This window comes from Pelobates fuscus, chromosome 6 (genome assembly GCF_036172605.1).
Source record: "Pelobates fuscus isolate aPelFus1 chromosome 6, aPelFus1.pri, whole genome shotgun sequence".
Classification (NCBI taxonomy): Eukaryota; Metazoa; Chordata; class Amphibia; order Anura; family Pelobatidae; genus Pelobates; species Pelobates fuscus.
The window spans coordinates 250,085,198-250,112,625 of record NC_086322.1 but is presented as its reverse complement, the minus strand read 5'-3'; the positions used below and the strand labels follow the sequence as shown (position 1 = coordinate 250,112,625).

At 41.5% G+C, this 27,428-nt stretch overlaps 1 protein-coding gene across 2 annotated transcripts in view; it reads left to right on the top strand.

Moving 5' to 3' along the window:
• Positions 1–27,428, top strand: part of AARSD1 (alanyl-tRNA synthetase domain containing 1) — a 194,414-nt gene that overhangs the window by 129,676 nt on the left and 37,310 nt on the right. For both annotated transcript variants that reach the window (XM_063458923.1, XM_063458924.1), the window contains exon 11: positions 20,606–20,660. In XM_063458923.1, coding sequence (XP_063314993.1) covers positions 20,606–20,660 — 55 coding nt within the window. The remainder of the gene's footprint in view (positions 1–20,605; positions 20,661–27,428) is intronic.

The window sequence follows — 27,428 nt, the reverse complement described above, 5'->3', positions numbered from 1 at the left end:
CCAGTGGTCCTGACTCACCCCTCCCCTAGTGGTCCTTACTTCCCCCTCCCCTCCCCTAGTGGTCCTTACTTCCCCCTCCCCTCCCCTAGTGGTCCTTATCCCCCCCTCCCTCCCCTAGTGGTCCTTATCCCCCCCCTCCCTCCCATAGTGGTCCTTATCCCCCTCCCTCCCATAGTGGTCCTTATCCCCCCCTCCCTTCCTCCCATAGTGGTCCTTATCCCCCCCTCCCTCCCATAGTGTTCCTTTTCTCCCCCCCTCCCTCCCATAGTGGTCCTTATCCCACCCCCCTGCCTCCGATAGTGGTCCTTATCCCCCCCTCCCTTCCATAGTGGTATAGTGGTCCTTATCCCCCCCCTCCCTCCCATAGTGGTCCTTATCCCCCCCCTCCCTCCCATAGTGGTCCTTATCCCCCCCCCCCTCCCTCCCATAGTGGTCCTTATCCCCCCCTCCCTCCCATAGTGGTCCTTATCCCCCCCTCCCTCCCATAGCGGTCCTTATACCCCCCTCCCTCCCATAGTGGTCCTTATCCCACCCCCTCCCTCCAATAGTGGTCCTTATCCCCCCCCTCCCTCCCATAGCGGTCCTTATACCCCCCCTCCCTCCCATAGTGGTCCTTATCCCACCCCCTCCCTCCCATAGTGGTCCTTATACCCCCCCCCCCTCCCACAGTGGTCCTTATACCCCCTTTTTTATTATTTTTTTTATTATTATTATTTTTTTTTTTATTATTATTTCTTATTTTATTTTTTTTTTGTCCCCCCTCCCTGCTTGATACATGGCAGGGAGGGGGGCTCTCCTTCCCTGGTGGTCCAGTGGCAGTTCAGTGGGGGGGGGAGAGGGGGGCTGGCAGAGCTGTACTTACCTGTTCTGCAGCTCCTGTCAGCTCTCTTCTCCTCCTCTGCGCCGTCCGTGCAGCTCCTTCTATCAGCTCACACTGTAAGTCTCGCGAGAGCCGCGGCTCTCGCGAGACTTACACTGGGAGCTGACCGAGGTGCTGAACGGACGGCGCGGAGGAGGAGAGAGCTGACAGGAGCTGCAGAACAGGTAAGTACAGCTCTGCCAGCCCCCCTCTCCCCCGGTCTGTATTATGGCAATGCAAATTGCCATAATACAGACCTTGACTCGAGTATAAGCCGAGTTGGGGTTTTTCAGCCCAAAAAATGGGCTGAAAAACTCGGCTTATACTCGAGTATATACGGTATTATTGCCATTTATATAGCACCAACCGATTCGAAAGCGCTTTACAATATTATTAGAGGGGGGATTTAACTATAAATAGGACAATTGGAGCAGATCCTAAAAGAGGAGGCTAGAAGAAAGTAAACCATTGGAGGGGAAGAACACAAGGCCAGCAGTAACAAAGTGAGGGAGAAGGCTGAAATCGGCAATGTGCCAGCACAGGAGGGAAGGGGCAGTCTGACAGGGGTCTGGAGGACCAGAAAATCAAGGACAGATCAAGGGTAAAAGATCAGAGAGGGCACAAAAGGCAAACAATGCAGAGACAAAAAATACTAATAACACAGTCAAAACTCCAAAACAAATGGTAAGGCAATAGAGATGTATACATATATGGGGAGCATCAAAGAAAGAGAAAGTTGGGGAAGTGTTATGTGGTTTTATACTATTGACGACATGAGTGGTGGAAGGAGACACATGAGATCATGAATTTTTCTATATCTTTTATGTATTGTGCTTTACTACTGGCTGAAGAGTAAAGAAAGGGTCAATTCACAATACTCGCCTCACAAGGTGTGTGTATATATGTAAAATAACAAATGAAATTCGTATCTTGTAATAACTTTTTTTTATTGGAATGGGACGAACAGAATTTTGTAATGACCAGTGTTGATTTTGTCAACTAAAATTTTTGAGATTTAGTCGACGAAAACCATTCAAATGAATAAAATACGACTAAAACTAAAATGGCTTTTCGGTCAAAAGACTGCAGCTAAAACGAAATTGAAATTTGCTGCCAAAATTAACACTGGTAATGACAAGCTTTCGGGAGAACCTCCTTCACTCAAATCTAAGCATTTCTAAGCAAAGATGACACATAGAATTGAAAGTTGAGTTGTGATACAGGGGTAAAAGCGACATGAGTGAAGATAAGCCACAGGTTTGATAGCGAATAGACACCATTCTTGCAGAGGCTCGTAAATATCTTGTGTGAAGATCACAGAGTGAGGGGAGAGAGAGCGAAAAACCCAGCAAACAGTGAAGAAGATGATGCTAGAAGGAGAGAGTAAAACAATTATTACTTAGATTAAGAATGCATGAATTCACATCCAAGAGTTCCAGGATATGTATGAAGGCCTATATATGACACAAATAAAAACAAAAAGTTTTCGACACAAGAATACAATAAAATACTGTTGTCAGTAATCAAACTAAATAGTCCAGAATAAAAAAGAAATACCCCTTTAAATGCAATATAAGTTCTTGGGTAGATGGTAGATTCTTCTACTGGAAAGTATGTTCCTTGGTAAAATATGTATAGATATGTAAAACAGAAAGAACAGCAATTCCAATAGTGCAATTAATCAATATAAGAGTGGTGTATGTAATAAAAAAGTGGTATCTTACTCACATTTAATGAAGCCATGACCAGCTCCAGTTATAGTACCGTACAGCCGTATAATCGGGATATGTGGATAAGTGTCCATTGGAGAGGTAGTTTTGTTGAACCCAAAATGACAAGAATATAAAAAGGCAGATAATAGTGCTCTCTTTGCAATAAAAATGCTAAAATTATTGTGAATACTCAAATATCTATGGATAAGGCGCTGGTGGTATGAGCCCCACCTAGGATGTCTTTGGAGTAAACAGGAAGCCTTTAGGTAAATATGATAAAATAAATCAATCTAAAACAAAAGGTAATTTGCCACAGTAGACAAGTATAGTGCCTAAAAATCCTTTATTAGATAAAAAAAACAAGTAATTTCCATAACGCGTTTCACCGCATAGGGCTTTATCAAATGGAGGCAATACAATCCTGGCTACATAGGGTTTATACAGGGAGTGTTAATTTTAAAATTGGCACCAAAAGGTGACATCACAGTCCAATCAGTAAATACAATAATTGTTAAAACATTTTTAAAAACACAACAGAAAGACTTTACTATAAAAATGATTTGTTGCCAATCATAAATATTATTAATAAATTAAATTAAAAAAACAAAGAGAAATAGATGTAAGATTAGACATTTAGAAGTTTCTAAGTGTAACTTCCAGTTTTGGCAAAAACAGTATGGCGACCTGCTAGGCATTGTGGGGCTGTAGTCATTGACTAGGGAAAAAAAAAAATTATATATATATATATATACATACATATATATATGTGTGTGTGTATATATATATATATATATATATATTATTTTTTACATGTAAAAAATGGTCTTAAAGAAATAGAACATAAATTTGGTAAGGAATAAAGCAGCAAATTAGAAGAGTAAGGATTAGCAATAAGAGTCTAAAGAAGTAAAACGAACTAGTATAAATACAATAACAGATTTCTTTGTAAATATAAAAAAAAATAACTGTGGTAAGGATGGTAATTAAGACAAATAAATAAGATAAATAGATCTAATAAAATTAAATAAATGAAATTCAGCATTAAGACCATTAGGGGCCAAAGTTTTTAAGTTAAAAACCCACTCCATTACATTTTTGGGGTTTAATCATATAAAATCTTATGGTATTAAATTTACTGCATTTGAATGGATTGTGTGCCACTCTCACTTTAAGAGTCCTAGAGAATTAAGCTCTGTGAGTTTGGTGGATCCACCAGGCATAAATTGGACTGCAGACAGAGACTGTTGGTGTAGCGAAGCACTACATGACAAAGGCTTTTCCCTCCTATGAAAATGTTTATATCTCCATTCCCCTCAGTAACTGGGCGACACAGTTCTGGGAGTACAACTTATTTATTTCGCTCACACACAGCCTTTTTATGCACAGACCCCCAGCATTCGCTATACAAAAAATACACAAGCCCCTCCCAGACAACCCATTGTCTGAGAGATAATTGAGTCAAAACGGAGTAACTCCATTACCTCTCAGGTGCAGGAAAATAGACAACATATACATAAAACACCCCAAAAACATAGTCATAATTCACAGGAACCACACAATTCGTATATATCCAAATAGCTCTGATGTGAGCACACAACATATCCAAATAGCACTCATATCTGTTCTGTAGAACAGACTAGCCATTCGGGTAAAGTTCTGACCTTCCTGCCATGAGGTGATAGCCCAAAACAGTTCCATAATAATGAGGGTGACGGCCGGTCAGATTTCGGGGTTTCCTGTGCGAACACTGACAAATGCTCTCCCTGGCTTTTAGGGAGCGAGTACTCCCCCCAGTCGGTAGTTCATATCTTCCGAATGTTGTTTGTGTAGGTGGTCGGGAAGTAGAACGGGCAGCGGTACAAACTCCTCTTTGGTTCGTGGATTTGCAAGGCCAAAAATAGTTCCATGCGTTTGACGACCATGTACCGCTGCCTGTGTTCGCGAGACAAAATGGCCATCTTGAGCCATTTGAGTTAATGTGTTAGGGTGGTAATTTGTGGTTAACAGCTAGGGGAGGTCGGTGTTTGGGGAGGTATAAAAAGGGGGCCACACACCATCCATTTGGGAGACGAGGGTATACAGACAACCGAACACAAGGAAAGTTTGCTACAGTTGGTACTTGTGAAGCCTTTATTTCTCAAGTAGAGTTAAAAACACTTAAAACAAATCAAATATTAAAATCCTTGGAAGGCTCTTTGTAACACTTAGATCGCTTAGCGTTTCTTCTCCACTCTGTCTCAACTCACATGCATAACGCTTTTCTCAAAACGTGTTGCATTTTGTCAAAATGCATATGACAAAGCTCCGGGGGCGTAGAGAAATGTGTTATGCGTGTGAGGTGAGACAAAGCTGTGAGACGGGAAGAACTCGCTAAGCGATTAAAGCATTACAGAGAGCATTCCAAGGATTTTTATTTTTGATTTGTGTTAAAGGAACACTATAGGGTCAGTAACACAAACATGTATACCTGACCCTATAGTGTTAAATACACCCCTTCAGGGGGCGGGGCCTGACCGCCGAGCGGGAAGGACGTGGGGCACCTTGGCTCCTCAAAGAAACTACCACAATCAGGCAGAAATTCCCTAATTATGCCTGTACTTGGCGATCAGTGGCCACATGAAGGCAAAGAGGACACAAAAAAACACTTGCGGTGTCAATATCAGCCCCCGTCCTGCCGGCAGAGCGGACTACTGGGCGAATGGGATTGAGGCCTGCCGCGAGGCTCTGGCGGGAGAAACGGCCGATCTCCCGTGCTTGGTCCGGCGGGTCATCTCGCGCGCTTACTGAGGGCCCCGTTCCCCCACCTGTGGGCCCGGACCCCACCGGAGAGAGGCAGTGACCGCATTCACCATCCGAGCGGCGAAAGGATCAAAGCGGGACCGCACGGCAAAATCCAAAATGGCCGCCGCGCCCATTACAAACCGAAGAGCGAGCTCCCATCCAGCAGAAGCTACAACTCCCTGTGCAATTGGCAGACCAAGGGGTTCTTACCTGGACTCTCACTCTGCTCACACAGAGCGGTCACAGCACACAGGCTCCCTCAGGTACCCAAGGCTGATGCTGGCAAAGCATAAACGCGAACACACCCATGGCCAGCAAGTACCGAAACAGTCTAGCAACCAGCGGGAAACACAAGCGACCTAGAGATGGCAGAGAAGCCAGCCGACCCAGCGCAGCTGCAGCAGTAATTAAGCGGATGCTAACCATGCTGACTGAAAATCCTGCAGAGTACTGTATTTACTTTTGTTTTGCATTGACTTTTTAATATCATTTATGCGTATACAGTCGAATTTATCACCGCAGGGAAATCATTTACACCTGTCTAAGCCAAAAAATATGCGTTACCCGGCAAGCTTAGTGGCTCGCTGACCCCTGGTGGTTAATTTAAAAAGTGCAGAGAAATTTGCACCTAACAATGTTTAATATAACCTGCAACTTACTAATCCATGTTATTAATGTTTTCTTTTTACTTTGTTTCAACGCACTAAGCACTAAGCCATTTGTCCTCGACTCAATTCTATAAAGCGATGTTTTAGCATGACTTCTACTCCTATCTTTCCCTAAACCACGTTACCAATCGGTGGGCAAAGCGACGGTCCCTTCTAGGTGGTTAGAAAGAATACAATGTACACCCATCTGTATTTTCGTTAAAAAAAAAAAAAAAAAAAAAAAGTGCAATGTTTCTGATGCCATGTAAACATATGTGAATACCAATCGATCTGCACCAGCTATTGTGGCAGTGCAAATTGTATGTCTTATCCCTGCACGAACAAAATAAAGAATTTAAATACACCCCTTCAATAATATTGATCTTTAAAAGTTTAATGAACTGTATTTTCACTCATATGATAAGAAACAATATAGATTGCTCTATATTACAATTTTGAACTACTACACCCGGACGTTTCCTGTATTTTCCCCTTTTTTCCTCCAATATATGAACCATTGTGAGAAATAAAGAACACATTGATACAAGAGGGTCACATGTGCCACCTAAAGAGCATGTAAGCCAGAGTATTTAGAGCCTATAAAATGTGAGTTTGATCTCACTCACTAAACAAGTCTCACTTTATGTTGGTGTACAATATACCGTATATACTCGAGTATAAGTCGACCCGAATATAAGTCAAGACCCCTTATTTTACCCCCAAAAACTGGGAAAACGTATTGACTCGAGTATAAGACTAGGGTGGGAAATGCAGCAGCTACTGGTAAATTTCTGAATACAATTAGATCCCCCCAAAATTACATTAATTAAATATTTATTTTGTGTATATAATGAATGCAGTGTGTGTGTGTATAGAATGCAGAGTGTGTGTGTGTATGTGATGCAGAGTGTGTAACCTTGGTGGGGGGTGGGCATTTTTTTATTTATTATTTTAATATTAAATTAACTTCTGAAGGATTAAATCCCCAGAGGAAGAAGGTTGAAGCTGTAATTAAGGCTAAAACACCTTCAAACATCAGGGAATTAAGATCGTTCCTTGGTATGACTAAGTACTCCCGTTAGTTTATAGATAACTATGCAGAAATAACGAAACCACTCTTACACCTGCTTAAAAAGGAAACTACCTGGAACGGGGGGGAGCCTCAGGACCAAGTGGTAAGTGGACTGAGGAGGAAGCGCACTCAGGCAACCTGTTCAGCATACCCAGAGGGGGGTAAACCCTTCTATCTGGAGACAGGATATACCGATTTAAGCATAAGTGCTGTTCTGTATCAGAAGCAGGACAGTTTAAACAAAGTTATTGCATATGCTAGCAAGACTTTGTCACCTGTTGAAGTTAAATTCAACACGTTTGAGAAGGCGTTATTGTCGACTGTCTTGGCACTACAAAATTTTCATAGCTATATCCAAGGTAAGAAAATAATTGTAGAAACAGCTCACCAACCTCTACAGTACCTGCAGAGTGAAAGAATCAGAGACGGTAATCTCTCTAACAGTCGGATTACTGCATGGACTCTATCCTTACAGGATGGTCGTTAGAAATCCGCTATAAACATAAAAGAGAAGCCCAGTTGCCCAAGGTTTAGCAGAATTACATGACTGTACTGCTCCATCTCTGGATGATAATGACACCGGAGATGACTTCCTAGAAGAGCAATTGCTATCCCCTTATAAAGTTTGTGACGAGGAATACTGTCGACCACTACCGTGGGTATACATTGATGGTTGTTCATATCACCACGTCGCTGGTGCTGAACGGAAGTTAGTTGCAGGTATCGGAATCGCCTGGACAGGTGATTATCCCAATGTATCTATAGGATACAAAATTGGTTCCAAAAGCAGTCAAATAGCCGAACTCTGTGCAGTTTATAAGACCATTCAAATGGCAATAGAATATGGTATCAAAGAATTCGTTATCATAACTGATTCCAACTATGCTCGCAACAGTTTCGTCGAATATCTGCCTAGCTGGAAACGTAACCAAATGCTGAAAAGCAATAACAAACCTGTTAAACATGGGAAATTTTTTGTAAAATCGATGAATTGGTTAAGGAACATGGTTTAACCATATATTGGAAGAAAACCAAAGGCCATTCTAAAATAGAAGGTATTGACAAGGATGATAATGACCTAGCCGGTTCACTGGCAAAACATCAATGGTGAAACCCTAAACATTGATGATCTTATGGGTTCAATTCATGTTGAAGCCGTAACTAGACGACAGGCTAGAGATAATGCCGACTTAAATGTCGTGCAATGGAGTCAAGAAGCTCCTAGTGAGGACCTGATTACCAGTCAAAAGAACGATCCCGTCATAGGCATATTCTATAGACATATAGAAGACCCTACTGCCAATCCCATCACAGATGAGGATTGCAAAGATAATGAAGATTTACGAATCTTGATGAGATATAAAGTCCAATTTAGTATCATGGATGGGTTGCTGGTCAGAACTTCTAAACATGGTATTCAACAATGGGTAGTCCCAACTGTATACTGAGGGTTAATGCTCCAACACGCACATGATGCACCTACATCTGGGCATCTTGGTGATAAGATCACATATGAGATATTGCGTGATTATGCATATTGGCCACACATGTTAAGAGATGTTAAGACATACTGTCAGGGATGCTTGATTTGTCCGCAATATCAACCCCATGGTCCAACCCATCGTGCACCACTTCAGAAGAGGGGGTGTCATTACCCTGGTCTGATATTCAAATTGACTTTATAGATCCTGTAACAAGATCTTCAAGAGGTAACAAATACATGTTAACTGTTACATGTATGTACACAAAGTGGATATAGTGTTTGCCTTGTAAAGAGAACACGAGTACCGTGTGCGCCACTTTGTTGATTAACCATGTCTTTTCCAGGTTCGGTCTGCCTCAAAGAATTGAGTCAGATAGAGGTAGTCATTTTACCAGCGAAGTAATGGCTAAGAAGTGGAAAATTCTAGGTGTTAAATGAAAGCTACATATTGCATACCGCGCTGCGTCTGGGGGGGGGGGGGGGGGTGATTTTATTGAAAAGTGGGTTCACATTAACCAGTTGCGTGCTTGTCATCCTAAATCTCAATTAAGAATTATAGGTGTGGATTCGGACGCAGAAGGGTGAACGACTAACCTGGATGAATGCTTGATTCACGTGGTATTGTATGATGTGAAATGTTTTGATGTGCCATGATCTCATGTACGTTCATGTCATTAACCATTTCCTTGCCATCCAATAACTACATTTTCTAAGCAGGTTACTAGCTTGTTTAACTGCTATAGGCATATTGCTGTGGAGTCAGTAATAAATGTAGTGAAGGATGAAGTTTTAAAAATAGAATTAGATAGAATACATATGTTGATGAATCGTAATAATGCGTTGTCCTAGGCCAAGTGATGTCATACTGTTATAAGTTTGTATGCTTAACAAACCTTGAATCATTAGTAGATAAGTCTGAAAGGAGTTCCTGATCCGTGACTGTCGAAAGATGTCCAAGCAGGATGTGGCGTGTTTCTGGATCGTACTGCTCCTGTGCCAAGAGCTACGGACCGACCCGATCGCAGAGATGGGACCATCCTCCGGCATCTTGATTCAAGAGACACCAGGGTTCATCTTGACAGAGAAGAGGATCCTGACCCGACGTGTGTTCGTCAGCTTGGACCCCAAGATTTCCATCGAGAAGGCATACAACATTTCATCGATGCAGCGTCCTGAGTTACAGACTTAGTACCAGATGCACCTCCAAAGAGCACAGGACCGTGTGCGAAACATCTTGGAGCAAGCCCGGAAACCATTTGTATCCAGTACTATTTCAATGAGCAACCGACCCAAAAGGTTCCTCACCGCTATAATTGTTGCATTAGTTTGTGCCACTGTCAGTGCAGTTGTCGCAACTGTAATGTCTGCAGCCAACTCTATTACTGTCCAAAAGCTGGATATGGAAATCTTTGCACTAAAGCAACACATTAACGATATTCATCAGGTGATAAACCAGCAATGAACACTTCTCCAAAACGTGTTCACTATTGTGGAAGACACAGTTGTTACAAAAAGTTTGCATTCGGAGTTAATTGCACCAAAGTCATGACTTATTTAAGCGTGAACTTCTATTTCTGCATGACCCAATATTGTTCCATACACTTTTCTTGCTGAAGTGCAAACTGGAATGATTGAATTGGCAGGGGGACGCATACCTCTGTACTTTGTATCCAAGGATATTGTTCATGCGATGCTTGCCAGTGTGGATGGAGAAACAATTGAACCTATGCAATTAAATCTGGCCTTTGAGAGGGGGAGCGCTATACCTCTCTGAATTGATCCGGAATGTATGGAGATTTGCTTTTTATTGACCATACAATATGTAACTCCCAAAAACATTTTTCAAATGAAAACAATTTACAATGATAATCATGATATTATGGTTGATTGTACTAAGTGTAAAGTTCATAACTCTTACAGGTACAAAAATATACAAAAATGTTCATTCCACGCACAGGCCTATGTCAGTAGAAATGATGTGAGTGCACAACATGTCTGGTAACTTCTATAGTGCTTATCCATAGACTAAATTATTATTTGCTATGATATTCACTAAGGGGGGTTATGTCAGGATATTTATATCGGCAGACATTTTGTGCTATTATAGAAATTAAAAGTGTATATTGCCTGAGTCACTCAGAACAGTGCAGGCTCCATTTTGCTATCTTCAGGCAAGACAGACACAAAAAAAATTATTTCCTTTCTGTAACTAGCCACTAGCCTGAGCTAAGGAATGCATTATATAAACAAGCCAAGTGATAAGCAATGAAGCAGGGGGATGGAATGCTCTGTTTAAATGTTAATGGAATAGAAATATATATATATATATATATATATTTTTTTTTTTTTAAATTCTTTATTTTATTTGTGCATGGAGAATCACATATAGCATGTCATGCCACAACAGCCTGTGCATGCAGAGTCAAACAAAGATTTGCGTTAATTAGGCAGTGGAAAACTGCAATTTTACTCACCGTAAATTCCTTTTTCCTTAATATGGTGGCAGTACAATAGGGATGTACTCTTCCCTCAGGTCAAGCATCTGAAAGAAATTAACATAAAAAGTTCCTCCCCTTACCAGGTATAAGAGACGCTTGCAGCCACAGGACCTCAGTACGTAACAATAACACCACAGTGGAACCACAGAAAACTTCAGAAAACTTTTTATTAATTAGATAAAGGGAGGGTGTGCTGTACTGCCACCATATTAAGGAAAAAGGAATTTACGGTGAGTAAAATTGCAGTTTTTCCTGGCATATGGTGGCAGTACAATAGGGATATATCGAGATCCCAGAGAAAGGGCGGGAAATTAAGACACAGCAGCTTGTAACACCCTATGCCCGAAATCAGCGTCAGAGGCAGAGAATCCGTCTAGCCTGTAATGCTTCACAAACGTGTTGAAAGAAGACCAGGAAGCCGCTTTACAAATCTCTTCCGGAGATGCACATGCTTTCTCGGCCCAAGACGTAGCCATGGCTCTAGTGGAATGTGCCTTCAAGGAAGCAGGTATAGGAAGGTTCGATGAGGAATAAGCCAACTTTATAACCTCAATAAGCCATCTTGCCAAAGTGGCTTTTGATGCCACCTGACCTTTGAATTTCCCAACAAAAATTCACAAAAAGGTGGTCCGACTTCCTATATGCCGAGGAGCGTTCTAAGTAGATTTTCAGCGACCTACCTACGTCCAGTAGGTTCCAATTAAAATCCCCATCAGGCTGGGCCGGACCAAAGAAAGAAGGCAGACAAATAGGTTGATTGATAGTCGTGGCGGAAATGACTTTAGGAAGAAAAGAAGGTTTTGGGAACAAAACCACTTTATCCTGATAAAACTTAGTAAAGTCAGGAGATGAAGACAGTGCCTGTAGTTCCCCAACTCTTTTAGCTGAAGTAATAGCCACCAAAAATACAGATTTTAGGGACACATGCTTTAAAGAGGACTCTTCCAAAGGCTCAAATGCCTGAGAACACAGAAACTTCAAAACCAATGACAAATCCCAAGATGGAAAATGGCTTTTAATAGGAGACTTTAAAAGCCTAACAGCTTTAAAAAATCTCCTAATGAGAGGATCAGAAGCCCAATTCTTCACCAAAAAATGACTCAAAGCGGAGACTTGAACCTTAAGGGTAGAAAGACCAAAACCCTGTTCCAGACCATCTTGCAAAAAATGAAGGATTGTGTCAGCAGACGGATGAGAATTAAAGCACTCTTTAGCAATGCACCAGTGAAGAAATCTTGTCCAAATCTTCATGTATATAGAAGAGGTAGAGCAATGGGACCGGCGTCACCGGAAGAGTCCAGTACTCCAAAGTCATAATCTTCAAAACCGAGAACCAGCTGCGATTTGGCCAGTATGGTAGTATGGCCAGGAGCCGTGACTGATCTGATGCTACTTTGTGCAGAATTCTCGGGATTAGGCTTACTGGGGGAAAGATGTACGCCAGAGGAAACTCCCACCGGATAGAAAGACCATCTATTACCAGAGGCCCGTCTGCCTTGAAAAGGGAGGCAAATGAACTTACTTTTGCATTGGACCTTCTTGCCATAAGGTCTATAACTGGGAGACCGAATCTCTCCATCAGTTGAGCAAAAAACGTTTGATTGAGAGACCACTCGTTCTGGGACCATCTTGATCTGCTCAAATCGTCCGCAATCACGTTGTCTATCCCACGAACATGAACTGCTGAAATGTCGTCCAGGTGGTACTGAGCCCAAGACATGATCCTTGAGCAAAGGAGATGCAACCTTGTACCTTTCCCTTGTACCGCCTTGTTTGTTCAGGTATGACACAGTTGTCTGATTGTCTGACTGGATCTTCACGGCTTTCCCCAAAATTAAATTTTTGAATTGTTGAAGGGCGTAGAACACTGCCAGCATTTCTCTGAAATTCGAAGACTCCTTTGTTTAGTCTTTTGACCAAACCCCCTGTCTTAAGTGATATCCTAGATGCGCTCCCCAACCTGTTTTTGAGGCGTCTGTTGAAATTACTATCCAAGACTTTAGACGAAAAGACCGGCCTTTTGTAAGGAGCTTTTCCTCCAGCCACCACGAGATTCTTGCTTTTGTATGATCTGAAATATGCATGAGTGCATCTAGGTCTACTTCCCTTTTTGACCACTGCGAAAGGATTTCCCATTGTAATGGCCTTGATTCTGCTCTGGCCCATTTTACTGCTGGAATCGTAGAGGTCAGATGACCCAAAACCTGCATAGCTTTTCTTACGGAACATTCTGATACTCGAAGCAGTTCTGTTATCAAACCTTTTATCTTTTTCTTCTTTCTGCTTGAAAGATGAATTGACAGTGGGTCCGACTTGATCCAGAACCCCAAAAACCTGATGGACTTTGACGGAGTAAGGTGTGACTTTTCTAGATTTATAATCCAGCCATGGTCTTTCAGAACTTTTAGAGTGTATGTTACTTCTGAGTTCAGCAAGGTCCTTGAACCTGCTTTTATCCACCAGTCATCCAAATAGGGCACGATTGTGATACCTTGTAGCCGTAGGTGTGCTGTTATAGGCGTGAGGATCTTTGTAAAAATCCTGGGTGCCGATGCTAACCCGAACGGGAGAGCTTTGAATTGGAAATGATGGATGCTTTTCCCTTTCCTTATAGCAAACCTGAGGTATCTTCTCGAAGTCACATTCATAGGAACATGCAGATAGGCATCCTTGAGATCCAAGGTGGCCATAAAATCTCCTTTCCGGAGGATATGTGTGACCGACTCTATCGTCTCCATTCTGAAATGATGATAAGGAATGAGTTTGTTTAGGGATTTTAGATCCAAGATAGGACGAAAAGTCAAGTCTGGTTTTGCAACAAGGAACAAACGGGAGTATACCCCTTGATAAGCTTGATATTTTGGAACCTTTTCGATAACACCCTTTCTTAAAAGAGAGACGGTGCCGGAAAAAAGGGCTTGTTTTTTTTCTCTTGAACGGTAGTAGGAGACAAGGAAATTTGACCTTGGGGTATCCGAGAAATCTATTCGGTAACCATTTTGGATTATATTCAAAATCCATGGATTTGCAGTCGTCTCTCTCCATCTGTGAAAAAAGCTCTGCAACCTTCCGCCCACTCTGATGGCGTCAGAAGCGCTTGTTTCTGTCAGATTTATCTCTTTGCGTGTCGAACCTTGGATTTTTCCTTTGCTGGCGAAACCCTCTGGGTTTGTCTTGAAAACCCCTCCGAGGTCTAGCTTGGAAATTCCTATACCTGGGCTTCCAGGAATATTTCCTTTCTTGCGGCAAGGCCTTCTTGGTTTCCGACATCTGTCGAACTAACTCTTCCAGGGGAGAGCCAAAAATTTTTTCTTCTCCAAGGGAAGTTCACATAACGCAGACTTTGAAGCAGTGTCTGCTGCCCAAGCCTTAAGCCACAGTGCCCTACGGGTTACAGATGACAAACCCATGACACGAGCTGACAGTTTAATCACTTCTGTAATAATCAAAGAAAAGAAAATGTTACTTGCGCTTTCTCCTTAATCCCTATGTATATTTAGACAAATGTAGGTCATTTAGTTGCTCCAATGGCCATTGGAGGGATGCCCGCCTGCCAACGTCAAGGCAGACCCCCCTAAGCGGGTCCTAACACTGACTCTTCAGCTTGCTTCCTTGAGCTTCTGGCAAAGATATCTCTAATGAGACAGAAAGGGGTATTTTTTATATACACCCCTTTACTTATTAACCCTTAATAGGGAGCACATGGGATGGGTAGCAGCATTGTAACCAGGCTGTGTGATACAAAGTAAATACAAATACAAAAAGAGAAGTCCTGCGCTTAAGCAGCAAGGACTACAACACACATCAGCCCCAATATATAGTAAAAACCAAAGAAAAGAAAATGTTACTTGCGCTTTCTCCTTAATCCCTATGTATATTTAGACAAATGGAGGTCATTTAGTTGCTCCAATGGCCATTGGAGGGATGCCCGCCTGCTAACGTCAAGGCAGACCCCCCTAAGCGGGTCCTAACACTGACCCTTCAGCCTGCTTCCTTGAGCTTCTGGCAAAGATATCTCTAATGAGACAGAAAGGGGTATTTTTTATATACACCCCTTTACTTATTAACCCTTAATAGGGAACACATGGGATGGGTAGCAGCATTGTAACCAGGCTGTGTGATACAAAGCAACTAAATGACCTCCATTTGTCTAAATATACATAGGGATTAAGGAGAAAGCGCAAGTAACCTTTTCTTTTCTTTGGTTTTTACTATATATTGGGGCTGATGTGTGTTGTAGTCCTTGCTGCTTAAGCGCAGGACTTCTCTTTTTGTATTTGTATTTACTTCTGTAATAATGTCCATAAGATACTCATTGGACAATCTAAAATTTTGGAATAGGAGGGGACAGGCCTTTATCCTGGGTATCACCCAGACCTTCTTCCAAGGAATTCAGCCAAAAATTCTGGGCTCTTGCCACTGAAGCCCCGGCTAATGCAGCTTTAGCCTGAAAACCTGCTGCCTGATAGGCCCGTCTGCTGGAAGTTTCCGCTCTTTTATCCATAGGGTCTTTCATACCCGAAATTTCCCCAATAGGCAAGGTAGTTCTTTTAGACAATTGAGCAACGTGTACGTCAACAGCTGGTAAATCTTCCCATTCCTCAATACTCTTAAAATGCCTGGAGATAAAGGCCCTCTTTTCTGGGTTCTTCCACTCCCTGGCAATTAAATCCAGCATATACTGTAGGGTTGGCAGATTTTTACTCCTGGTTTTATCTACCTTCTCGTTAGAAAGGGCCATAGACACCTCTTTGATAAATCTTCTTAGCTCTTCACGAGGAAACCCCTCCTCTTCATCAGAGGATTCGCTAGAGGACTCTGAATCCGATAAAGAACATTCCCCCAAAGAGAATTCTGAATCTGAAGGTGTCCTTTTCCTTTTAGCTTTCTGTTTAGACTTTACTGGAGAAGTCTGAGTTGTTTCTTTAAAGGACTCAAAGGTCTGGGCTAGATTATCCTGAAACCAAGACAAAAAAGACTTCATTTCTTGTTGCTTGGATTTCTCTAGCGATAACGAGGAGCAAATATTTTTCTCTTAAACCCATCTGGTAAAGGAGTGGAACATTCACTACAACAGAGATGTTTAGACTTGGAACTGTCTTTCTTTGAAGCAGGAGTAGGGACCTTGTCTTTATCCATATTGTCAGTATAAACAGGGCTAGACATATCTGTAATACTTAAAACATGAACCAAGTTTGTATACCTTTAAGAAAATTCCAAAATACATAGAGAGCTTTAAAAAATAGAAACCAGATTAGGATCCTACCTCTAAAACCTCTGACCCGTGTGGGGGGGCTGGTGACATGGGAGATCTTTACTGTCAAGCATCCATGCTGACAGAAAAATCTGCACAGCATATATAGGCAGAATTGATTCAAATCTGGCGCCATTTCTTGGGAGTTCAGACCGCGCATGCGTGATAGCGCGGTCAGAACTCCGGTGGAACGCAAAACCACCCGGGTGTGCGTTCCACCGCTGTGCGCATGCTCCTCCGGCGGACAGGGATTCGCTGCCCAAATGTACCGCCTCCATGCGTAGCCGGTGACTCACGCGGCATAAAACGCCGGCTTTTCATACCTGCTCTGTAACAGCAGGCTGTTCCATGGCCACTCAGCGCTCCACCCGGGAGGCTATCAGGCCGGTTCCCCCTGGCAGCAACCCGTGTGCCTCACCACTCACTCCATCTTCCAGATGCCGTCCGTTCCTGTTGGAACAAGAAAGAGAACTGAGGTCCTGTGGCTGCAAGGGTCTCTTATACCTGGTAAGGGGAGGAACTTTTTATGTTAATTTCTTTCAGATGCTTGACCTGAGGGAAGAGTACATCCCTATTGTACTGCCACCATATGCCAGGAAAAAAACTGCACATTTTTTAAGGTTATGATCGCTTGACACACATGTTGTACATAAACAAGCTTACTATGAACAGATTGAACATAAACGATTTCTGACTGCGTTGTCTCAGGTTACTGCATATTGGTAAATGGCTAAGCACACATGTCAACTGGAAAGGCTAAGCAGTATGTCAAAATAAGATTTACAATTTTAAACTTAAAGTTATAATAAGTCGCACGTATGTTGATTATAAGCTGTTGCGTTAAAATTAATAAAACACATTAAATACAAGCTGAGTGATGTCTATAGCTATGGTACTCTTGTGGTTTGCAGGCTTTAGATATGGAGCATACAGTGCTCCTGAGGGGTATGACATCAATATTTATGTCATTAAAGCGTCATCACCAATAGTGAGTTTAAGCTGTAAACAGGCTTGGACATTTATCTCCAGAACAGCAACACTAATATGGAGCTTATAACGTAAACAGGCTTAGTTAATTATGTAGCTATTAAGTAGGTAATGTAACTTTAGCTAAGACATAGATTAATATTTCAAAAGGCTATCTATTGCTTATGGTGTAAGCTGGTATACAACTGAGACCTTTAACAAAACATATACGCTTTTATGTCTTTATGCTTTTATGCCGCCGGGTCAGCAGTCTTGATTCTGAGTCCCGTTTCAGTGACTTGTCTTGGCCTGCAGCCATATCCCAGAGTTAGGAAGTTAGCCGATGCCCTGGCTAGGCTTCTGTATTACGTGTATTGTCCATTGCGGTGAGCCCTGCCGTTTATCGAGAGCGACGTACTCCCCATGCCCCAGGCCTGTTCCAGAGCCCGTACCTTGTTGCCACAAACTTGGGTCTTCTTTGAGTCCAAGTATTTCCCAGGCGGGAGTTTGCAGGGAGCTTTACCACGTTGGTTTCGGCTTGTTGTTCCCTCCTGCATGTGTGTTCTGTGCTTCGGGAGTGGTCCCAGGGTGGCTCTAGGCCCAGAAAGGTGTAAGGTGGCGCGGTGTGCCTTTGATGCGGTCGGGTTGCCTTTGGGGGGGTCTCTCGTGCTTCATCTCTCTTAGTGTCTTTTTTCTCACCCGTGGCGGCGCCGCAGGGTGCGCTCGGTTCATCTGCTCTGTTAGGTCGGCCCAGAATTTTTCGAAGGCGACATCCAGTCTCGCTTCAAAGTGATCGAGTGAGTCAGTAAGGTCAGCGTCCGCCATCTTGGGTGCCACTGCGAGGCATTCTGCTTGTCGTGTGGGCAGCTCACAACGACCTGGGAGGACCTTAGTGTGTGGCCCAGCGGGGACCGGGATGACCCCCACCGGCCCAGAGGGGGGGAAAGCGAGACCAAGGCTGCTTGCAAGTCGGGTAGTGGACAGGAGACCGTCCGCGTCTCCCGCACGGTTTCTGTAAGTAGGTGAAATTTTGGGGCAAATTGTTGTTTTTTTGGCGTAGATATGCTTTAGGGTTGAGGAGCTTCCTCACCCTGCGTCCTGTTCAGTCAGCAGCCATGCCGCGCCCCCGGAATAGAAATAATTTTAAACACAGACACTAGTGACAGAGAAGACTAAGTAATTAATTTTACTTTCTAAATTTTACAAGGTCCCTTTGTAAGTAAGGGGTGAAATTGATTTTAGACATGTCAATTTTAGAAATTACAATCAAAGTCGTTGCCACAAAGACTGAGGCAAACGCTTTGAACTGACAGCAAATTTGTTATGGTAGTCATTTTAGATAAGCCAAATTAAGTCAAAATAGTCATCAGGAAAAGTTAACTCTTTCCTGGATAGGAAACTTTAATTAGGCAATTGCACCCTCTATGGACCAAATACCTAAATTGCGATCTGCAGGTTGACCACACCTTCAGTATCCTATTGGTTATACCAACTTATGACGTACAGAGAGTCTGGCCCTTTAAAAGTTAGGACAAAGGGAAGAGAGAGGAGAGTTGGGCTTTCAGATTCGGACATTCAGAGAGATCCAGGACAGATATTCACTCTGGGAATAGCACTCAAGAAACACTCCTGGACACTTAGAATTTTACTCTTACTTTCTAACCAACACTATTTGTTCTATTACTTACACACCTCCATACAACCAATCATACTTTCACTCGAGTTCCTGGGACTACCTACTCATCTGATGAGAATATCTACTTAACTGGTAATTATGCTGGTTTTATTTATTTAATCTAAATTAATTAAAAATATAATAGCATGATATATGACTGGATAAATTATGGTCAGATTTCAATATTTAGAAATCTTAGTTAACTAAAGAATATATAGTTATAAACATTCCATTCTGCAGGCGGAATTAAGAATAATTATATATTAATGTGATATTATCACGTGTTAGCATACCGCTGTTTTTATTCAGGTGTATTGATTTGCTCTAAATAAGATAAGATATCTTTTTAGGCAAATTAAAATTCGGCTTATAGAATCTGGTAGATTATTCTTATTGGATGGTTACGGGAAATTATTAATGAGCTGGTTTGAATGTTATTTTAATTGAAAATTACATGAGAATAGGATATTATATGCCTAGGAGGATCCAGCCAGCATTAAAAGGGTTACTCAGTTGATCTAACTATTATCCAAGGTTTTACGACTTTTCGCTGTGCTGTGTGAAAGTTTAGCTTTCTGTCTGTGAAGTACCCTCATAAATCTAAAGTCTTGACAGTTGATGCTGTTAGCCATTGGAATGTGTTTAGCCATTCCATTGTATTGCATACTTATGTTATACTAAATATTCACTGATTATTATCATGCATGTAATTATATCTATTTTTATAACAAATTGTGATTTTATTTGTATGGAATACATTTCACTTACATGATAACGGTCTCTAAGATCTAAGAGAATTGAAATAGTGGGCAATTCTCAACTGTTTAATATTATCATCCCATAAATATCCCCATGACTTTCAAGTTCCATGTGTGTGTGTGATCATTTCATCATTTACCACAACAGTAAAACCACTGACTGGTGAAGTAAACAATATTGATTATATAATTACAATGGCACCTGTCAAGGGGTGGGATTGTTATGTCCGGATATGTAAAACCATATAAAGAGGGTGTACTTGATTTTTACCGTGTGTGTGTGTGTGTGTGTGTGTGTGTGTGTGTGTAAGAGGCTGTGCCTTTTTCACCAAGAGACTGCTATGCATAGTATAAATGACAGGGTCCATACCCCTGCGTAAATAAGGGACTAATTTATATAAGGATGCTCAAGAGCAAGTTATTTTTGCAGTGTTGATACAGTTGGGGATCATTTCAAAGAGACTCTCCACCCTCAAAACAACTTCATCTCAAGACTTCTAAGAATCATTGGAGTCCTTTTATTGCCATCTTTCTTTATGGTCTCTGGATGCCTGTTTGCCCTGCCTGTCCTCTCTTTTGCTCATTCACTGTATTCAATCTGTGCAGTTCACTCCCCATAGAGATGCTAAAAATGCACCCATGGACTCCAGCCCCTTATACAACATGATTGACATGAAGTTGTTTAAAGGGTGGATTTTCTATGTTGCTAAATTTCGGCACCCCAAGCAGTATAGCATTAAAGGTATATATGGTTCTTTCTCTCAATCATGTTACAGCCATTAGGGTAGTTCACTGCATATATGATTTAAACACACACCTTTCCACTCAGTTGGTATGCAATTGTAATTTGCTTTTATTTTAATTGGTCTAACCTTACAATAATAATTTCTTGTTCCACAGAAAAGATGGGGACAATGAATTTATGAATATTGTTGCCAATGAACTGGGGACGGAGGTGAGTTAACATATTTTTTCAGACAATAACAAAAATAATTCCAGTAACGTATCTATACAACTTTTATACTACTATACCTACTTGACCTTGCAAACTTATCAAAGTAAGTCATTACGGTAAGTAATTGACCCACAGACTGCTTGGCAGCAGTCAATGTTGATAAAACATTCTGGTTTGTTAAAGGGACACTATAGTCACCTGAACAACTTTAGCTTAATGAAGCAGTTTTGGTGTATATAACATGCCCCTGCAGCCTCTCTGCTCAATCCTCTGCCATTTAGGAGTTAAATCCCTTTTTTTATAAACCCTAGTCACACCTCCCTGCATGTGACTTGCACAGCCTTCCATAAACACTTCCTGTAAAGAGAGCCCTATTTAGGCTTTCTTTATTGCAAGTTCTGTTTAATTAAGATTTTCTTATCCCCTGCTATGTTAATAGCTTGCTAGACCATGCAAGAGCCTCCTGTATGTGATTAAAGTTCAATTTAGACAGTATACAAGTAAGATAAATTGGCGCAAAATCTGAAAAATAGACAATAAATAAAAGCAGCAGCACCAGCAATATACCCTGGTAAAATGGTACACAATAATACAGAAAAAGAGAAAAGTGCTAGTGCGCATGAAATATATAGAGACACCTCCAAACTATTAAAGTGACTCTCAATATGCAAACAGTGGTATAAATAGAAACCCAAAAACAAATGTGTAGACCCAAACACTGACACGTATATACTTATAGCCTGTCAGTAATAGCAGCTGGGTTCTGTAATAAGGGAGACAAAAAGCAGGGAGGGGGGACAACAGGAGGCACTCCTAGTGCAATAAAGTTAAAAATATAAATACATATATAAATATCCCTATAGATATAAAACTCACAAGTGTAGAGTGGTATAAGCCCCACTCACGGCTATCATGCCCAGGGAGGATCAGCCCCTTGGGTACGTGGGATCCGAAGAAAAGCTCTTAGTGACCACTGTGTCAGACACAAGAAATTTATTGACATAAAACTAGCTCCAAGCAGCAAAGTATAAAAAACGGTAAAGTCCACCGCAAGCTCACCACACCATAAAGAGATCTGAAGTGATGAAAAAGAAACTTTTGTCTTTCTCCTGTTCAGAAGTGTCTCTCGCCGGTGGATGTTTCCCGATCACTTCCGTGTGCGTCGATCAATTGAGATACAATTATTTAACCCCTTCAGGACTGAGTCAATAGTGCACGTTCTGATCAAAACAAAACGTAAACAAAAACTGGAATTTGCGCTATATGACTGTTCACCCGTAGTTCCCCTCTTTCAAATTATATGCACCCACACTTATTATATATCATTTTGTTCAGGAGAAACAGGGCTTTAATCTATCATTAACTATTCATATATGGAACATAATTTATTATGAATAAAATAAAAAATTTTTTTGAGAAAATAAGATTTTTTTTTTAATTTGTATTTCCGTCTGCCATTTTAGCTGTGAATGTCATAATACTGTTTTTTACTGCAAAAAAATGCACATATTTGTAATCAGCGATGTCTCACGAGTACAACAGTACCCCCCATTAACAGGTTTTATGGTGTTTTGGAAAGTTACAGGGTCAAATATAGGACGTTCCATTTTCAAATTGAAATTTGCCAGATTAGTAATGTTACCTTTGAGACGGTGTGGTAGCCCAGGAAAGAGAATTACCCCCACAATGGCATACCATTTGAAAAAGTAGACAAGCCAAGGTATTGAAAGTGGGGTATGTTTAGTCTTTTTTAGTAGCCACTTAGTCACAAACACTGGCCAAAATTAGCGTTCATATTTGTTTTTGTGTGAAAAAAGCAAAAAACTAATATTTGGCTAGTGTTTGTGACTAAGTGGCTACTAAGAAAGACTGGACATACCCCACTTGCAATACCTCGGGTTGTCTACTTTTGCAAATTCCTGGTAATTCTCATTCCTGGGCTACCATACGCTCTCAAAGGCAACATAACTAATCTGGCAAATTTCAATGTGAAAAAAATTAAATGCAAGCCTTATATGTGACTCTCTAACTTTCCAAAACACCATAAAACCTGTACATTGGGGGTACTGTTATTCTCGGGAGACTTCACTAAACACAAATATTAGTGTTTTAAAACAGTAAAACATATTACAACAATAATATAGTCCATAAAAGTGCCATTCGTAAAAAATGCAAAAAACTTCACTTTTACTTAAAATATCATCGTTGTAATACAATTTACCAGTTTGAAACACTAATATTTGAGTTCAGCGAAGTCTCCCGAGTAAAACAGTACCCCCTATGTACAGGTTTTATGGTGTCTTGGAGAGTTACAGGGTCAAATATAGTGCTTGCGAATTAAATTCTCTGCACTTTCTCCCTGTGTTGTCAGGCATGTCAATCAAATTTTAATTAATCAAATCACATAATTATGTTAAAAGATTACTTAAATATACATGTAGAATTTTAATATATATACATATATATGTATTTAAATTCTACGTGTATACTAATGTAATCTTTTATGTAATTATATGTATTTATCTATATATATATTTGCGGTTATTTGTATTTTATATATAGATAGATATATATATAGAATGTCATTCTAAGTGTATTTTTCAGTGAGCACTGAAAGGGACACTCCAGGCCCCTAAAGCACATTAGCTCGCTCAAAAGCATTATGTGTGAAGTGTGTCTTTTTTTTTTACAAAAAGTGCAGATTTCAACAAAAACTTACACTTTTATGAATTAACCCGGTTACACCCCCTGGCTTTCAAGGGTATATCTACTAAACAGATAATTTTGGCTGCTGACATTTTCGGCTGAAAATGAGCCTTTCCCATTTTGGCCGGAAATGGGGGTCAAAGCTGCCGAAAATTTGTCAGAGTGACTTGTCAGGTCCTCGGTCCATGACAGAGGACCCGACATTGGGATGGGGACCGGTGGCTTGCCCTGTGTGCGCCCGGGTGCGAGGCCCCTCCCGTCTGACCGGGGAGAGAGCCCTTACAGTCTGCAGCTCCGCCAGGAAATATAAAAAATATTGCAGATACAGTGCACGCCTAGATAAAACCCTATCAGTTCCCTCACACGGTAGCTCCCAAGCCATCTGTCAGAACCGTTGGAAATCATCACTGCTGCTATCATATAACAAGAGGCAGTATAGAAATGGCGCTAAAAGATCAAATAGGTAAGTGGTGCAGCCAAAACCAAGTATATCACCACTATATATACTTAAAGGAAATACTATGTAACAGAAAAAGGTAAAAGCGCACACACACACCAAAAAGGGGTGATTACCTGAAATTTGATAAACAATAGGTATCTCCTCCTTATATACAATGAGTAGATTCACTTATAGAAATCCCTATACAAAAAACATAAGCACAGAGAAGGACATAGTGCAACCTGTATATTATGTACAATAAAAGGGAAATTTTGAGATGGAATCACTCACACTTTAATGAGCCGTTTAAAAGTAGGCTCAGGACTTATGCAGCTTTCATGTCACTTAAATGGGACATATGCATTTCTTTCAATCTTCAGGCAGGTTCCCCTTGAGTCTCAATAATCATCAAGTTTGGAGTCAGGAGCCAGGAGCCAGGAGTCAAGGATAAGTGATTTATTTAAAAAATAAATAATAAGTAATAGAAAGCAATATTGCACAACGCGTTTCAACCAACTGTTAGTGGTCTTCCTCAGGTGCTCTTCTGAATAACAATGGATATACCACAACTTTTATAGGGAGTAACATTACAAACCTAATTACTTAATTTACAACACCTACAAAAGTAATTACCTCATATAATCCGGACCGGATGTGGTCTGCCACCTCCAATATGGCTCCACATCCGGTTCGGAAATATACATAGATAGGCGAAATTATACACAAAAATAACCGAAAACAACAAAGAGCAGTATCAGTGATTAATGTCCCCCCGCCCATCATAGTCAGCATACACGATATGGTAAGATCGTGTGTGACTGTAGAGATGGGGGTATATTAGGTCCGTTCCGGTATTCCGTCGTCACTTCCGGTGACGCGTGTATCACTGGCGTTCGTCCGTCGCATCACTTCCGGTGACGTGTGTAACAATCAAATCCGTCCGTCGCGTCACTTCCGGTTTCGCTGGAAATCGAGCGGAAAGAGTTCCTCCCTCTTCTAAGGTTGTGAGAGTGTCCATTTCTAACTTGAGGGCGAGGTGGCCATCTTTAGAGTGGGCAAAGAGTCCCCATATATATATATACTCGTACCACGGAGCAAATATTACATACAATTTGAAAAGAAGAGAGAATATACGCATTAATTACATCATCCAACATAAATAAATGGCATAAATAAATGTATCTCTTATGTAAATCACTAAAATAAAAAATAAGTGAAATACATTGACTATAAAGTGCATAGAATTAAAATGCTAAACGGACCCAATACAGGGTTACTGTGCAACACACAGAAAATACTATAAAAACCAGCTGTCCAGCAAATTCTCGATCCCAATCGCTATCATAGTTGGAGTCCTGCACTCTGCTCCTGGGCACTGCCATCTTGCAGACGGGTCACGTGTGTGTGACAGGGCCGAGCACCACCGCTCTGCTACTTTGTATCCGGAAGTGACGTGTGAGCAGTGGGACAGCCTGTGGTGGAGCTGGGCACTGTACAGGTGAGTTACTGTGACAGGCAGTGAGCTTGTCAAAAGTGAGCTAGTTTGTAGTGAGCATGTGTGTCATTGAGCTTGTCTGGAGTGAGCATATATGTGTGTGTGTCAGTGAGCATGTAGTAAGTGAGCATGTGTGTGTCAGTGAGCTTGTATCTGAAGATTTGTGTGTGTGTCAGTGAGATTCTGTGTCACTAAGCTTGATTGTAGTGAGCGTGTGTGTGAGTTAGCTCATCTGTAGTGAGCTTGTATGTGTTAGTGAGCTCATCTATAGTAAGCTTGTGTGTAAGTGAGCTCATCTATAGTAAGCTTGTGTGTGTCAGTGAGCTTGTATTTAGTGAGCCTTTGTGTGCCAGTGAACTTGTGTGTGTCAGTGACCTTCTCTGTAGTGAGCATGTGAGCAGTGTGTCGGTGAGCTAGTATTTACTGAGCATGTGTGTTAGTAAGCAGGTATTTAGTGATTGTGTGTGTCAGTGAGTTTGTCTGTAGTAAGCTTGTGTGTGAGTGAGCTTGTTTGTAGTGAGCTTGTCTGTAATGAGCATATGTGTCAGTGAGCATGTGTATGTCAGTGAGCATGTGTATGTCAGTGAGGTTGTGTGTCTGTCACTGAGTTTGTTTGTAGTGGGCTTGTGTGTCACTGAGCTTGTTTGTAGTGAGCATGTATGTGTCAGTGAGCTTGTTTGTAGTAAACATGTATGTGTGTGACAGTGAGCTTCTATTTAGTGAGCATGTGTGTGTCAGTGAGCTTCTGTGTGAGTGAACACTTGTGTGTTTGTGTGACACTGAGCTTGTATTTAGTGAGCATGTGTGTGTCAGTGAGCTTGTATTATGTCTGTGTGTTAGTGAGCTTGTAGTAAGTGAGCATGTGCGTGTCAGTGAGCTTCTGTGTCAGTGAACTTGTGTAAGTGAGCTTGTATTTAGTGAGCGTGTAAGTGAGCATGTGGGTCAGTGAGCTTGTATTTAGTGAGCATGTGTGTTAGTGAGCATGTGTGTCAGTTATCTTGTCTGTAGTGAGCATGTGTGTCAGTTATCTTGTCTGTAGTGAGCATGTGTGTGTCAGTGAGCTTGTCTGTAGTGAGCATGTGTGTCACCAAGCTTGTTTGTTGTGAGCGTGTGTGTGTCAGTGAGCCCATCTATAGTGAGCTTGCATTTAGTGAGCTTTTGTGTGCCAGTGAACTTGTGTCACTGAGTTTGTTTGTAGGGAGCTTGTGTGTCAGTGAGCTTGTTTGTAGTGAGCATGTAAATGTGTCAGTGAGCTTGTTTGTAGTGAGCATGTATGTGTGTGTCAGTGAGCTTGTATTTAGTGAGCATGTGTATGTGTCAGTGAGGTTGTGAGTCTGTCACTGAGTTTGTTTGTAGTGAGCTTGTGTGTGTCACTGAGCTGGTCTGTAGTGAGTTTGTATGTGTGTCAGTGAGCTAGTAGTAAGTGAGCATGTGTGTGTAAGTGAACTTGTATTTAGTGAGCATGTGTGCCAGTGAGCTTGTATTTAGTGAGCATGTGTGTCAGTGAGCTTCTGTGTCAGTAAACTTGTGTGTGTGTCAGTGAGCTTGTATTTAGTAACGTGTGTGTAAGTGAGCTTGTATTTAGTGAGCATGTATGTTTGTGTCAGTGAGCATGTATGTGTGTGTGTCAGTGAGGTTGTGTTTCCGTCACTGAGTTTGTTTGAAGTGAGCTTGTGTGTGTCACTGAGCTGGTCTGTAGTGAGCTTGTATGTGTGTCAGTGAGCTGATCTGTAGTGAGCTGGTGTGTCAGTAAGATTGTCTGTAGCGATCCTATGTGTCAGTGAGCTTCTTTGTAATGATGCTGTATGTGTGTGACAGTGAGCTTGTATTTAGTGAGCATGTGGGTCAGTGAGCTTGTATTTAGTGAGCATGTGTGTGTCAGTGCGCATGTGTGTCAGTGATCTTGTCTGTAGTGAGCATGTGTGTGTCAGTGCGCTTGTCTGTAGTGAGCATGTGTGTCACTGAGTTTGTTTGTTGTGAGCGTGTGTGTGTCAGTGAGTTTGTATATAGTAAGCTTGTGTGTCAGTGAGCCCATCTGTAGTGAGTTTGTATTTAGTGAGCTTTTGTGTGCCAGTGAACTTGTCTGTAGTGATCTTGTGTGTGTCGGTGAACTTATATTTAGTGAGCA